Source organism: Bicyclus anynana, chromosome 2 (assembly GCF_947172395.1).
Source record: "Bicyclus anynana chromosome 2, ilBicAnyn1.1, whole genome shotgun sequence".
Taxonomy (NCBI): domain Eukaryota; kingdom Metazoa; phylum Arthropoda; class Insecta; order Lepidoptera; family Nymphalidae; genus Bicyclus; species Bicyclus anynana.
In genome coordinates, this window is record NC_069084.1 from 5,038,723 (window position 1) to 5,056,117 (window position 17,395).

The 17,395-nt window shown below is 35.2% G+C and overlaps 1 protein-coding gene across 1 annotated transcript in view; it reads left to right on the plus strand.

Annotated features, from left to right (window-relative positions):
* Positions 1 to 16,353: 16,353 nt before the first annotated feature.
* LOC128198014 (protein Wnt-1-like) overlaps positions 16,354 to 17,395 on the plus strand; it is an 80,725-nt gene continuing 79,683 nt past the window's right edge. Inside the window, exon 1 of the mRNA XM_052886643.1 lies at positions 16,354 to 16,801. Within this exon, the coding sequence (XP_052742603.1) occupies positions 16,734 to 16,801 (68 nt within the window). The 5' untranslated portion in view covers positions 16,354 to 16,733. The remainder of the gene's footprint in view (positions 16,802 to 17,395) is intronic.

Sequence of the window (17,395 nt, forward strand, 5' to 3'; positions counted from 1 at the left end):
CAATTCCTTTTGTACACATATACTTACAGATACTTTACCTGTAAACGCAGTACATATTTCCAGTGCAGGTGTCGAAAAATAAGGGTCGCAAGCCTTACTCGTCACTCGCGTACCTACTCACCTGTACCGCTCAGAAATGACGGCTTAGTGCTCAGAGTTTTTTTTTGTTATAATATCAGCCTTCTAAGCGTTATTAACTGTAGTTCGGGGGCCCCGCATCATTGATACGGCTTATACGGCGGTAGCTACACCCCTGTACAAATTACAATGCCACATGAAAAGCGCGAAGTCTGACGATAAGTTCTTTTAATATGTGTGTGGCTGACAAAGCTTAGCTGAGTTACCTATCTGTCGATACCATGTCCCGTGCTTACCTACGTTCCCTACAAATTCCTCTACGTGTTCGTGTCCCGCGCCGCCCATATGTCGGCTTTAGCTTTATCACTCGAACAATATTTGCCTTTCTACGCGTTTGTCGGAAAAAATCTATTGGAGTTATACAATGTTGTGGGCTATTTGCTTTCATGTTTCGTAATCCATGTATCAACGGAGTGTTTGAGTACGTACAGTAATTTTGGATATGGCTTTAACTTTATGTAAATACCTATGCGTTTTTATCTCTGCTTACAAATAAAAGAAAATAGATATACATACCTATATGGGCACTGACGCTTTCTTTGTATACCTACTCGAAGTATCTAATTAGAAAAACGTTATACATACTTATTTATTACTCGCTAAAGGTTTAATTAAATATCACGTGTCTCAATCGGTGAAGGAAAACATCGTGAGGAAATCTGCATACCAGAGGATTATCTTAATTTTCTGCGTGTGTGAAGTCTGCCAATCCGCATTGGGCCAGCATGGTGAGAGGAGACTCGGGCTCAGCAGTGAGCCGAATATGGGTTGATGACGACGATAGGTACAAAATCCGCAAGGCAGATGACTAGGTGCGAGCAGGTTAGGCAATCGGGTTTTTTAATTTTTTTAATTATTAGCTTGTTTTGTTATTTTTTTGTTATAGGTATATTGTTGTTGTTTAGCTTTACAGAACATGAAAATGCTGTTGTTATTGTTTCAATGACAATTATTTTAGGTGAATAACAGACCAAAGTTAGTGAATAGGCCAGCAGATGTCAAGTGATGGACATCCATGTACCTACGTTCCTAGGTACATATACAGCACCAGAGGATGCAAATGCGTAGTCAGTCTATGACCACCTTGACCCTCTACCAGCTCTATGGCTACTGTACTATACTAAATTAATAAAATAGTTAATGGCACTATTAAATAACCACTAACCCAAGAGAGGGAGGTGGCCCTCTTGGATATACATATAGGTTGGTGGACTTAAGTAATTGTTTTTTTGGTGTTTGACACTGTAACAGACTAAGTATAGCAGATATATCAAAAATTTAAAATTTTGAAAAATTCGCCCGCAAGTCACCTATAATAAAAAAAAAACTAAATTGAAATAGCTTCATCCGTTTGGGAGCTATGGTGCCACTGACAGACTGACAGATAGACAGACAGACAGACAGACACGTCAAACTAATAACACCCCTCTTTTTGCGTCGGGGGTTAAAAATAAACATTTATGAAAATCAAGTTTCCAACTCCAGACTGTAAAAGACTCTCTTGGAAGAAAGAAAATTTCCTTATTTCATAGCTCGACCCAAGATTCAACCCAGAACCTCAAGATCCGGAGCCGCATAGGCTAACCACTGGGACAACAAGACTGTTTCTAGTTTTTGGATATTTACAACTTAAGTAAGTACATTTTAGCATAAATGTAATGGTAATCGCTTCCATCTTAGACTGCATCATCACTTACCATCAGGTGAGATTGTAGTCAAGGGCTAACTCGTAAAGAATAAAAAAAAAAAAGGTATCTATCTATTTTGTGGAGCTTATTTATAGTTGTTATTGTTTTCAATTGAACAAGCACATAGAAGTTTAAACAGTTTTAGAGAAACTTTAAGCAAATTAATACCATAATCGTTACCGACTCTGTCAGACATACTAAACTCTGCACTGTATTAGGATCATTGGACGCTATCTGATTTTACTGTATTATCCATTGTCTATACGTGCCTTTATTGAATCCTATTCCAATTTGGCAACTTTAAAAATATCACATCCATTGCTTGTTTTTGTATATAAGTTAAAGAAGTTTGTGGGTAAAGTAGGCAATGTATATTGTCCAATGCGTTGTCATCGACTATGATGGTCTTACTGTATGTGGTGGTAGTGAAACTTGTTGTGGTGCGGTGGCAGATCGCGCGGTTACCGGTAATAAGAAGTCAATATTAGTGCTAGGCGGGCGGGGTTGACTACGATGCTTTGTTATGTATGGAGATGGAATATTTTTTGCGACTTGAAATCTATTTCAAATCACATAAAGTTCCTTACAGTTCCTAACAGTAAATTGTAATGATTAAATCCATTTTCTTAATAGTTAAATCCAAGTGTTTTTATCGTTTACATTTTGTTACAATTTCAAAGACGGGTTGGCTTCGGTTGTAAGGAGTACAGACAAGCGTTTGACAAACGCGTTTTTATGTAAAATCCAACATTATAATATTCGGTACTATCATCTGAGAGTGGTTGCAGCAACGACTTTTCCATAAACTGTCTCCGAGGTAACGGCTTCACTTGTAATAAACACTCTTTCGTCAATAGACGGTAGCAGTGGCGAAGGATGGAATTTAGATGAAGGTAAGCCTCCCAAAGAAAAGGAAATTCATACAGCGTGATCTCCGGTTTCTCAAATATCTAGATACATTGCAACAAAGGATATGCACGGATTTTTAAAGGTAACCCGGCGGGATTCGTACCTAGCAAAAGCTCTTCGCCGCTGCTAGGTAGGGAGGGAGGGTATATATTTTTCTTTTTTGATAATAATAATAATTCAATTATTATCAACGGAGGTTTTATGCTAGCGCATAAAACCTGCTATCTGGCTATGCATCTGGCTACCAGATGCAGGGAAGAAGAAGAAGGGAAGCGTTCGGGAAGGGTGTTTTGGCTTCAGTCCGGGCGCCCCCGAGATCGAGAGTTAAAAAGCCCACGTCTGGGTGACGTCAGATATCGGGGACCTCGTCTTTTTTTTTATTCTTTACAAGTTAGCCCTTGACTTCAATCTCGCCTGATGGTAAGTGATGATGTAATTTAAGATGGAAGCGGGCTAACTTCTTAGGAGGAGGATGACTATCCACACTCTTATCGGTTTCTACACGACATCGTACCGGAACGCTAAATCGCTTGGCGGTACGTCTTTGTCGGTAGGGTGGTAACTAGCCACGGCCGAAACTTCCCACCAGTTAGACCTGGACCAATTAAGAAAACCTCAATCGGCCCAGCCGGGGATCGAGCCCAGGTCCTCCGTCATTAAATCCACCGCGCATACCACTATGCCACGGAGGCTGTCGAAGGACGTCCATCCGCTGATATGATGATGATGATGAATATGAAGTTAACAAAAGCCATCTCCATAGTAGGCAGCTTGCTCGGGGCGTTCCGATAACAGGGTGAGTTTACATAGCGCCAATTAGACGGCGCCCGCGGCGAACTGCGAGCGGAGCGGCGGGACCGAGCGATGTTTTCACATGCTAATTGTATCACAACGTAGCACGGACGCTGCGGTGGTACGAAGCTCCTATTTCGGCATGTCAGGATTTGCTTGAAAGAGATTTGTATGAAAAATTCGATCCAATTTATTGTGGTCCCGCTCGAGGTAAATTTTAAAATGGAGCGAGATCCAATTATGGCGCCTCTCCTGTTTTCTCCTAATAATATGCAGATACCTTTACTAAATTATGAGTGTAAAGTAAGAATGGAACGCGAAGATCTTGATCTGGGGTGACCAATTGAAAATGGACGGGCCGGCTCCGGTCCCATTAACTTTGGTGAATCTTGTATTTGTAACACGAAATCTGTCTCACTAGTTATATTTTGTAGACAAAATCAGCATGAAAAGACTGTATACAAATGTTAGCGTAGACAAGTTCGAATTTTAAAATAAATGTTACGAAGGTTGGTTGTAAATAGTGATCAACTGAATTATTAATTGTATCAGAACTTTGATCACAACGAACGCTGCGGCGTTGCCTTAGTATTCGGCATGTTAGGGGAAAAGATTTCTATGAAAACTTTATTCCAATTTAGTTTCGAATCACTAGTTTCTAACGTAAATCAAAGTGCTTTACTAAGTACACAATCAGTTTGTGTGTCTCTACTATTAGTTCTGAAGCCAGAATCTTTTAATAGGATTCTTCAAAGCTCAACGGTAAGGAGGCTAGACTCATCATCGAGAGGTAGCGGTTCGATTCCTGCCCGCTGAACTATTATCCACTCCCAACTCAGATTTTCCGACTAGTTAGAGGGAAATTAAAATATTGTTCATATTTACAAAATATGGCAAATATTAAAAAAAAAATATAAACGTTATATGAAATTTCAAAAACTAATACATTCCAATCAGTACGACACGTTGCAATTTACAATATTATTTAAGAAAAATGGCGTCTTATGTTTTTAAATATTTTAAAACTATTCACAAAAACTAAAGAAATAAGATGTAGTATTTTTTATTGGTATTTTATTATAAGTACCTACTGTAATTTTATTGATTATTATATTAATTTACGTAATCGTTTGAAATACAAATTATGAAAAAAGTTTGTAAAGACGCGTGACGTTCGTTTTTTACTGGGTTTCACCGGCTTCAACACGCTGCTTGTAAGTCTCATTCTGGACATTCTTTATTCTGTGTAATGTACGCATATTTTATTTCAATTATATACATTGAATAACTACGTAGATAGTAATTTGATGGTTGTATAGTACTTCCTTCAGTAGGTATGGTACCTCACAGTTCTCATGCTATTTTCATAAACACGTAAGTACGTACTACCTAACATCGTACAAGGTACATTAAACTGTCTATGTAAGTAATTTGAGGCACAGGCATGAGGCATCAAACAGCAAATTAGCATACTGTACTCGATATCCATTTCCCCGCCATTCAATCCAATGGCTCCTTTGTTCTCTCGATGGGTTTCAGAACGCAACCCGACGCAAAATGGCGTCTTATAAACGTCATAGAAGCAACATGGCGGGCGACGGTTATTGTTCGAAACGACCCGCAGGGCAAATAGTTTGAATGGCTTTCTACAGCAAAATATCTCTATCTACTCTGCTATAGATATACTTGATTACAGGTAGACTAATGCTATCAATTCATTTTTGATGTTAAATAGGTAACTAATTAATTTTTAAATAATATTTGACTTGTTACTCGTTTAACGCTTGTTTTGCAGTACGGAATGTGTGGTAAATAAAATATTAACTAATTAATTGTTTTATAATCTATTTAATAAAATTACGACAATAATTATTTTTAAAATAATATGTTTGAGAGAATCGGACGAAAGATATTAAGTTATTCCAAATCAAATAAAAACAAAATTTCTTTTATTTCAATTGTGCTTTTTGAAAGTAGGTAAACTTAAAGCCATTTTTTTTTTGTTTTCAGAAAAAATAACTTCATCCGCGGTGCCATTCAACCAAGAAGAAGAAATTAGATAAAATGACATAGACTTAATATTGGAGAGTCGTACCTAAGATCTTTATTTTATAAAAAGTTTTGTAAGTACTAAAATCCCAAGCTGTACTCGTAAGACGCCAGAATTTTTCCTCCACCACTTTTATTACAGCCGTAAATTAGCCGGCTAATAGAGCCGAACAGATTAATATGCAGTTTAAACGTACAATTTAGACGGACAAGTTTACACTGGCCTTTATAAAGACGGATGGTTCTGGTTTTTGCCGATGAGTGATTTGAAAATACCCCGATGATTGAACGCTGATACAAGCCAGTATTTTAATAAATAAATAAAGATTTAGGGATGAACACTTCCTCGTATGTTTAGATATCGATATATTGGTAACCGTTATAAATACATTTTTTATTACTAAGTTGGTTGTAAGACAGAAAAATATTTTTAATTTTAATTTTATTCACTTGTTACCTATTTGTACCTATAGTCTTTTAGGTCTTAAAATAGTTACAGTAGCTATCTCCTGTTCATTAATAGCTTTTCCCGGATAATAAAACCGTAATTAAAAAAACCGAATTTTGTCGATTTTTGACAATAGATTTAGATAAAAGTGAGAAAGCTCGAACGAAAGCTAATTTTTATAGCTTTTATTTGTAATTACTAAGCGAAACTACTTACGGATCGGAATAAAGCTGTTATTCACATAAGTAATTTGGTTATCGAAATATGTTATTTTTAATAGAATATTTGCAATGTTTTAAATGTGACAAATATTTTTCTTTCATGTAAGCAGTTAATAGTTTGTGCTAGAAGCGGTTATGATAGTTGTCTAACGGGAACCCCTGACGTCTCGACCCCATAACTGTGGATCTATTGAAATTTTGAAAGTTTTTCCTTATTCTATTAAGTTTACTAATAAATGTGACATTATATTAATCAAAATATTACAATTAACAGATATCGACATCACAGGTTCGCTTCACTACAAATCAGACCGTGTAAACGATGCACGTAACGTTTACCCGAACGCAATGTTTTTATTCGGCCAGGCTCGACGGTGATGACGTTCGCGCCAGGCCACCGAACAATTTAAAAAGTATAAAACTCTTGATGGCGTCGTTTCCGCCGACCGCGTTCCTTTTCCAAAAGTTTGACGTCTTTGACATTTATTGATAGTATATTAGTTATGTTCTATATTTAAAATTTTACACCACAGATCTGAGGTGTTGATAAAAGTAGCCACTTGCATTCTACGTCAAACTTTTAATACGGATCTCTTTACGTTGCTGAGCTGTTTTTTTCTGTACTGGTTAACATTCTTTAGCTACAATTAAAAGCGTAGGCAGGATTTATTATAAAATATATAAATTTATGTTTAAAATCTTTTTAGCCGACCACACATCTTTAGTTTTAATCTTTAGTCAGGGTTTTACTGTGGGCTTCTTAGACTGGGCGCCTTTGATACCTTAAAAGCTTTCAATTTAAAATTAAATTTTGATTTGATTTTTCTTTGAATAGGCATTTCTATTAATTCTGACACAAAATTGTTGTTGAGGCATATATGAATGAATTGATAAATATTATTTATTTCGATGATATGGCAACACCAACGGATATTAGGATAGATATTTCATCTTTCATCATGTAACCGTCCGAAACATTATGTATGGGTAACAATACAACAATAAATTTCGTATGAGCTAATTTATGTTCATGTAATGGGCTGATATTGCCCGCGAAAGTAATCCCCATACAAAATATTGTATCGATATTTATTGCCCACGTTTTACTTGTTTATTGTACTATTGTTATGTTTAATGTACCAATATAATATAATTGAAATAACAAATATAACCGTACAAACAATAACTATTATGAAAGTTTGTATGTTTGTTACTCTATTAGGTAAAACATTAATTAAGTGAAGCTGTCTGAGGTACCTATGCCAACCTAACACACTTTTTTGGACGTTTTTCGAGCAATTGCAATTAAATTTTTTAAAATTAGTGCATTTATTGTACCGACCTATTAGTATTGTGTAAAATAGTGATTTGTGGGTAGGTACAAAATATAATTTAATTAATTATATCGCTGTTGAAGCAATACCCGATCCATCTTTTCTGCGATCTATGGTCTAAATACTAATCAAGAAAAGAATACTTTTGACATCACTCGGTACGCATTTGTAAAAGGTTTAATAAAAGGCGACCTCTCTTCGGTGTTCCCAGTAAACAAAAGAATAAAGATGGCAATGAATAAAATAAAAATAGCATGAGATGATATCGACGGAATTAGCTGAGTATGGAATATGCCGACTTATTATACCTACTCCAATAACACGACCGTATTAGCTCCTGGCGCAGAGTTTAGTAGAAATAGACTTGACTTGATAATAATTAAGTTAAGAGACAATAACGAATAGTATTAGAGCTTTATATTATATTAACTTCTTATTGGTAGATATATTTGTTATAAATTAGTAACTATTTGTGATAAAATAGTCTGTCGTCCATGATAATAGTACAATTTTCTTACTTACAGAAAAGATTGAAATGGTTCTAGGTGGTTGCTATATATATTTTTGTATAACACATTTGCTAGTAAAGTATTGCTTATTTCACCAATTTCAATTTCGTAATGTATCTCATTACGCACATGTGCCGTAAAGCAAAATGCACATGTGCCGTAATGTAATATAAAACCTTAATCATCCGTCTAAAAACGGACGGTACTTTTTTAAATCTTGGCAAAGAGTTTTATGTCAGAAAAGTGCTCAACGTTTTATGAATAAAATTACCTTTGTGAGATAAAATATATTAAAAAAACAAACAAATGGTTGACAATAAATGTCAACCATTTATCAGAAACACAAATCAAATCAAAAATAATTTATTTCAAGTAGGCTCAGTTTACAAGCACTTTTGACACGTCAGTTGACTATTTGTAAAGACTCACCGTTTTGGAAGGCAGATTCTGCTGAGAAGAAACCGGTAAGAAACTCAACAGTTGCTCTTTTTAAAAAATTATACTGTTTATTAATTATAAAAGTTATTATTTAATTTTACTAACATTAGAAAGGTTATGAAGTATAAATATTTCGGCACAAAGGTATTGTTTTTATTGTACAATATTTTGAAAATTAATTGCAAGGCTAAATTATATAATGATTTATTTATTTTGCTATCATCCGCGAAAATTCGGCGAACCCATGCGACAACGTCACCCAGGTCCGAAAAAATACTCTCTACGTACGTTTCACCCCGAAACCGGAGCATCCTCAGGAGATGTTGACTCTACAACGTGCAATTGCAAAATTTGCACGTTGTAGAGTCAACATTTCGCATGGGTTCGCCGAATTTTCGCGGATGATAGCAAAATAAATAAATCATTATATAATCATGATGAACTTCCGCAAAGTAACGCCTGCTTCTATCCAATATTTAAAAGATGCAAGGCTAAAGTCAGCAATCATGATATAGGATAGACAGCTAAAATTTTTGTGGTCCGTATAAAAACCACGGCATAGTATGAACGAAATTAGTGAATATTAATGATATTACTGCAAGTGAATATAACGTATAAATTATTTTAATTAAACCAAGACGTCGTAATGTTAATGCAATTAAGGCACAGCATAGAAACAAACATTGCATAATTAAAATGTTCATATGCATAAAATTATTGAAATATAGAACTGGTTATCGTATGATCTCTCTAAAGTTATACACAAACGGGTAAGCTGATACTCGATCTTTATAATTTAATGTTTAAAGAGTACTTGTTTTCAAATTGAGTTGTGTTATTACTATATCTATATTTATCAGTTAGTTCTCAATAGCCTAATGAATATATTATTTACTATTATTGCTTAAGTATATACTTTAAATACTCAAGTCCTGTGCATATTAACACTATATGACTTTCCCAAAAAGTGGTACCTAGTCTCTAAAAATAATCAACGTAAAGTTTCAAAAGTGTTTTAAAATTAAGCCTTACTTAATATAGGTCGGATAAAGAATTTTAAAATTAAAAAAAAAAACATTAAAATATCAATGTTCTTCGGCACAACCGGGATTACATTGATATTTGATCTTATGACTCACAGTCACAAGCTATTACCAATTATTTAGCGAGGTGAACTATGGCATAACTCTTCTTCTTCGAGCATAGTACTTTTAATACTTATACGTTTTAATAGAAATTTGCCGTGTCTACATCTTCCTAAGTTTTACTATCAATGTCTTTAAGGCATTTATAGATTATTCATTTGTATCTCGTAGTATCGATTCCTTTATGTTATTGTTTGGCTGTCGTCGTGTCTGCTCTACGGATATAAAACGTAATTGCAAGTCAAAATATTACAAACTACGTTATTCACTTACGTTTATCCTTATTCTTATGTGCTCTAGGTCGATTTTTGTTTGTTTTATGCTAAAAGCAATTTGTGTCTATTAAACGTTTCTATTCGACTAAATGTTGCTACCCATTTCATATTTTTTTGGTTTTATAAGGAGTTTATTAACATTAATGAAATATAAGATTTAAGAAGTTAGGTTCTAATTGTGTTATGTTTGTGAATTTATTTACTTTATGCTTTATCTTGTAAGTTTAGGGCATTATCTGAAACCTTAAGTTTTCTACAAATTTTCTAAAAGATTATTAGTCGACACATAACCAAAAAACTCAAAATACTTCTTTCAAATGAATATTATTTACTGTCGCTGGTCGCTACAAAGCAATTGTCATTTTAATGAGCAGAATTGAAAGGTAAATAATAGCTACATTTACAGCGACAGTAGCAATTAACGATGCTTCTATTTTGTATTTGCATATCAAAAGCTTCATCATCATTGATGTTGTTTAATGGCCAGTCTTCTCTCCTTAGGAGGGGATTTTGAATTTAATCCACCACGCGCTTTGCACGCGGGTTTAGAGCGAAAGTATCTGTAACTAGCTGATGCCGCGGTTTAACTCGCGTGGTTTCCGCTCTCGTAAGAGTACGGGGATAATATATAGCTTATAGCCTTCCTCAATAAATGGGCTATCTAAAACTGAAAGATTTTTTCAAATCGGACCAATAGTTTCTGAGATTAGCGCGTTCAAACAAACAAACAAACAAACTCTTCAGTTTTATTATATTATCACGTGATTTAAGATTCACTCCATATTTTCTCTTCTATAAGGATGTCTGACCCTCTAGTAGGCAGTTAATGATGATTTTAAAATAAAAAAAATTAATAAGAACGCTCAACGAGTCGCGTTGGGGTTCCAAGGTGCTGGAAAGGCGACCCCGTTCTAATTAGCGCAGTGTTGGTCGACCTCCCCAGGTGGACTGACGCGAGTCGCAGGGATGACTGGATTTGCTGGATGCAGGCGGCTCAGGATCGTGATGTTTGGAAGTCTCTACAAATAGCCTATGTCCTGCAGTGGATGTCCATCGGCTGATATGACGATGATGATGACGAATAAGAGTAAATTTAAAAAATCTTTCGGGGAGTCATGTCACAATGAAATGACCTTGACCTGACTCCGTGACCGTGTCATACAAGCGTGTCAATATTGCCAATGTGGGTGATTTGTCACGCAAAGAATGTTTACCACCTCCATTCACCAGTTTCTTACACAAATGGAGAGAGAATTTTCAACCTATGTTTTTTTTTAAGTAAAGGAATATCCGCCATATTTTTTCCAATATTTCCGTTCCCCTCCAATTAATCGGAAAAGATCGTGTTAGTAGTGGTTACGACATTAGTCCAGCGGCCGGGGATCGAATCACCACCTCTCAGTGATGAGTCAGGCCTTTTACTACTGTTTTTAACATTCACCTACAGGACTACGCCTCATATGTGAGGGGATATGGAGCTTAGAACCACCACGCTATTCCAGTGAATGTTGGCAGGTTTAGGATGATAGGTTTAGATTAATTATTATTCTACCTAAGACCGTCTTAACTTGCATTCCGATGCGAAGTGTAATATCATCGACTTCCCAACTCCAGGCTGATCCGCATCAGTATTCCATAACCGGACTCAGGAATCGAACTCAGGATCTCGTTATCCGAAGGCAAAGGCTAACCGCTGAACCAACGAGGCAGGGTAGCTTAAGTGTCATTTACAAGAGCGGCAGCTGCTACCGACTTCTGCAGCCGTTGGCTGCCGCCGAGATGTCGCTGATTGCAGTCGGCGACGCCGTCGCCTGCCGCCGAGACGTCGCCGACTGCAGTCGACTGCGGTCGTCGGTAGAGTTGCCGCTCGTGTAAATGAACCCTAAATCACAGATCAGCAAGACCCTGCAGCTGTTAATTTTGTGCAATTGTGCATTTGCAGTGCAATGACGTAATATTTAATTCTTTTAGCCTACACAAATCCCACAGTAGGTTATCTTAATGAAATAATGTGCAAAACAATTTAAAATAGTCATCTCAGCGTACTCTGGAATTGGAGACAATCGCAGCAATTGAGCAAACTGTCTGTAATGAATATACTCAACACGAGGCATTTCAACTATGTATTTAACTATTCTATCGTGATGTTTGGAAGTCCCTACAAAAGGCCTATGTCCTGCAGTGGATGTCCATCGGCTGATATGATGATGATTTAACTATTGCTAAGAACTCTGCTGTATTATGGTAAGCGTCCACAGATCCGCAACGTACGTATCAGACGTATTGCATTATATCGTATAATATCGACTACTTTTGTGATTGTGATTCCCGCCAAACCACATTGTAGGAGAGTGGTGAGTAAGCATCATTATAGGTACGTTCCCTGTAATGGGCCGTTGAAATAGGCTGATAATGCGATTCTTTAAAATCAGTACCAACTACCAACCTTATAAAAATGTTATCAGGCGCATTAAAATCTGGAAGATGACTTGGAAAAAGCTCCACTACCATGACTTGCTACGTTCATGGCCTTCCTTTGAAGAGGTCTATGTCCAGCAATGGACATTCGGCTGAAAATTATGATGAAGTTGCATTTTATAATCAAAACAGTATAATTACTTAGCTTTAGAGCTCATTTTCAGCCAATTTCTAAATCGAATTTTTCTAAACTATTAAAATACCAATCTATCATTAAAAAATTGCTCGAAAGTAAAAAGTGAAATTTCACCGTGGTATCGTTTCTTATGCCTACTTCGAATAACCAAATAGCGGTACACTTTAATCTAGACTTTATGTAACTTGTTTTAAAATTCAAATTACCATAGCGAGCGAAAAGGATGCGCAAAAAGTGCATTAGGCCGGTACAGTTAACAGTTTAGGTTGCTTGTCCACTAAGCTCAAATATCGCTTTTATAAATATGATTAAAGATTTAACTATATACTTTAATTATTCCTATTATTACGCTATATAGATGCGTAAATGCATTTCCTAGCACTAAATAAATATTATGCAGTTTTTTAACTAACTATGAAATGTAACGAAAGCCCGCAAGCTTCAATTTTCAACTTTACTTGTAAGTATCACTGGAATTCCAGTATGATCCCGCATAGGTAACCGTCAGAGGAATAGGTAGATTAAAACATTTACCATGTTAGCCCGCTGACCATTATAGGCTCCATTGTCAGTTAGAATTAGGCAATATTGCAGTGCATAGAAACAATTTTTAATTGAAATAAACAAAAATGAAGACAGGTGATAATTGGTTACTAAAACTTGTGAATGTTTTAAAACTTGACGTGTTAACAAACAATGTAGATCTATAATAACTATATAAATGCCATCTGCCTCGGATGTATAAAAAGTATTTACAAGGTGGGTTTCACGCCGTAGTAGGTAATTGCCATAAAATGTTTATTAGAAATTGAAATGCGTAATGGGCGGAGTCGTACAAATTAGGTAATAACATTATGCTGACAGTTATACTCGTATTTTAATTTAACCTTTCATGTAAGTAAGACAACAATGTTGCGATTTCGAAACATCGGCATATTTCATCAGGCCTTCATTAGGTGAGTATATATTTTTTTGTTTATATATTTAACTTTTTTACATACAACAATATAATTAGTTTCATATTAATAGTTAGAAAAGGAATTCTTTGTAGCGTGTAAATGTGGTGCAGTAACGACAATTACCTATATTATGCTCTTGCATTTTTGTCTCTTATAAAAAATTGTGTATTATGTATACATATTTCGTAGTACCATAAATCTTGTGCCTCTCTAAGCTCAGGATTCTATTTATGGAACTAAGTATCGGTCACTCAAAAACTGCGGTAAATAAAATAATAAAAATATAATGAGACAATAATTTTTTAACAAAAATCTATTTTAAAACCGTTTACAGAGCCCAGTGTGCAACCATCCTAATAATCGGTCGGTCCGTTTGATCTGTTGCAATTACAGTTTTACAGCAACCATAAACACAGGGAACAGAATGCCAGGTAAGCCCTATTGTTGCCTTTATCCCGCACCCTTTGAAATCCCTGACTCTTATTTGCAAAGGCTAAATGTTGATTTTCCAAATCCACTTGCAGATTTTAAGCACTTTTGTGCCGACTGTACTTTGTACAGTCAAAATGCCAATTTTATAATGTATCGATTGCAAAAGTCAATTATAGTTTTTATGTTTGTAAGATAAGGTTCATATTTGTGTGAAATCATTTATATGTGACAGGAAACAATGTGAAATGAGCTTTTTCTCCGTCTTTTAAAGAAATTATAGCGTGATGTGGAAATAATTTGTCTGTGTTACCTGTAACTTGTTCTTTCTAGGTGTTCCTTGTAGTATATTTTCTAACCGTCCTAACATTTCTTTAGTTTTTTGAAAAAAAAAACCAAATTTATGTTGCACTATGGTTAGGCTTCATTTAAATATATAAGTTTTTGTAAAGTAATAAATCAATAAAATATAAACAGTTTATGCAGATTAAATAAATTATAATAGTCTTTATAAAGGATGTTGCATTGCATGTTATAGTTACTATTACGGCGTTTAAGAATAATGGTTGGCGTCCACTGATCCGTAACATACGCATCGGACGTATCGCAACAAACGGGTTTGTTATTAATTTACGTTAGATAAAATCCCTCCGATGCGATCCGTACGATGTGGATCAGTGGACGCCTGCCATTATGATGTTTCTTACAACTGTAATTGTTTTGTATTTAATTTGTTAGCTAGTTTAATATGTTAATATTAATAACTTGTTTGCTTTGTTAGGCTATAGTTATTTTGTCAAATAAATATCTTTATTGTTCTTTAATAATTCCAAAAAAAGTTCAGTCAAATAAAATCATGCTATGTAGAAAAAATATCCGAAGGACGGCAGGATCTGCTAAGAAAATCCGACAATAAATCCAACAGTTGCTAGTTTTATAAAATCATACATTATTGCTTAGTTTACAACGGATATATTAATTAAAAATTTCTTTTAATTTCTGTGTGAAGGTGGAAGCTTTTTCAATTATCTCTTCAATTTTATAGTAACCTCGACTACAATGGACTAAATTACAGGCATAGACGCTTGAGGCTTTTACGCTTGAGGTAAATGGGCTCAGGGCAGTGTGTGCACACTTAATTTTTAGGGGACCATCGTCTGCAAAAAAAAAGCATTTTTAGTTTTTAGTTAAACATAGCATAAAAGATGCCAAATCCATAGAGCGACCTGTGGTGCAAGGAAAGGTGGCGGGCACAAGAGCGAGAGGCTTCTACTCTCTCCAAAACTTCTCTCCATGGTTCCCTTCACGAATCTGCTAGGAGAGCCACACTACGAGACAAGTGGTGACGGATATCGAGGCTTACCACCACACCTAAATGACGACCTACTACTCTGTCAAGAATATGGCGACAGAGAAGAAGAAGCATAAAAGTTTATGAGGCTAGGCGTAAAAGACGTATAAGTGGGTGTAGGCACACATAGAAAAGTGTCACTATATTCTTATTGCAGTTCACAGTGGACATCTCAGATAGCTCCGGTCAAGCAAGTAAATATATCAACGTTTACCTTATCTGCAACTTAATGCAAATCTGTAGTTACCACTTTAATAAAAGTCATACACAAAACGGTTGCAATTTCGCCTTTATCCCCAAGGATTAAGGTCTATGTAACCCAGGGGCATGTTAACTAAGATTAAATTATTATTTATGAGATCACTTGACCACTTAAGTATCGGATTTTACTGATTTCCTCAATAAATAAAATTATTTAAACTCAACGCTCAGCTGTCCCATTTAATCTTCTTTCGATCAAGTAATCGACTTCAATGTGATAATATTTTTGCATAAACCTTCTTTTTGTGGACTTAAGCTTACTATTGATAGCCTGCGGATAATATAATACTTATTGAGTATTTATTTTACTCGCCAAGTTATTTTTTGTTCTTTAGCTTTTCTTACTGGAATAGGTTTTAAAAGCTTTAAAATTACAAGCTCTTTATACTGAACTTTTCAAACTTAATACCTACTATAAATATATAGCATAAACTTTAAATGCTATAAAGCTTTTAAAAAAAGCTTTCTTGCTTATTAACATTCCTGCAGTATTTAATCTAAAATTTAAACATAAAAATACAAATTACCGTTTATAGTTTCATGCAATTGAATAACTTTTCATAGATTTTTGTTAATGTAGAGACAGTAAAAAGAATGTCAATAGGAATGCAGGAGCAGCTTTTGTTTATGCTGTTTAAATATCGAACATGTCCTTTAAAAAAAAAATTACCTTAGTAAGGGCTTTGAAGGATGAAGGATGAACTAGTGCAGTGTATTGCATTTACACGCCCTCCAGTTCGACCCTTCCCCTTACGGCGAATCCTATGGAATACTTACAAACGACTTAAAGCAAGCCAGTCTGGTTTTGTATTTCAAACAGCGCGGGCCGCAAGCGCGTTGGCAGAACACGTCAGGCTAAAGTCTTACGAATTTCAAAAAAAGAATACTTACCTTCTTTTTTCAAATAATAATCGCCATTACATTTACGACACGCGTCTTTTATTTTTCGACGCATAGACAACTATCGGAAAAGTTTGTTTCAAAGTTTTTTTTTTATTATTTGAAATATTGGTTCTGTGTTATGTTTTTGTTAAGTTCTGTGGTTCATTTTATTTTCTAATTCGAAATGATTTACATATTTTGGTTATTGTTTTACTCGGTGTTGTGAAAGTGTTATTTTTGGGGGTGTATTTTGGAGATTTTTTATGCTTTTTTTGGAACTTTTAAAGCACGATGAAGCTTTTTTGGAAAGTTTTGTGCGCTTTACTGCTCCTGGTAGAGGCCGTCATGGGTAACTGGTGGTAAGTAAACAATTTATACACGCCGGTATTTAAATATGTATTATGTATTTTATTTGCTTTATTTTCAAAGTGTTGACATGTTTAAAATGTTTGTCCACTGTAATTTACAGTTATATTTCTTATAGCGAAGTTTTCTTATGTATTGGTTGGAGGCTATGATTTTGCCTGCGTTAGATATTTTTATTAAGCTTGAATACATTTACCCGTTATTTAAACGTAGCTCCGGGGTTGTGGGTTCGACTCCTGAGTAGGACAATGATACTGAAAGAATTTTTCTGAAAAAAATATAAGTATGAAATGTTGGTGGTGTTACCAACTTTAGACAGCAAGCCGTTGTTCCCGGTCATTATCATTAAAGATTAATGATCGTTAAAGAGACAAACATTATTATTTCCCGCCATCCCGCATAGGAGCAGCGTGGTGGGCCTAAGCTTCATATTATCCCCTCTCCTATAAAGGGCCATTAAAAATAATAGGTCAACAATGATTAAGCATTTACCTATCACTCACTAATCTATATACTTATAATAAATATGTAGAGAGGTCAATTCTGTACATGAAATATATTTCCAAAAATTAAAAAACTATCAGGGA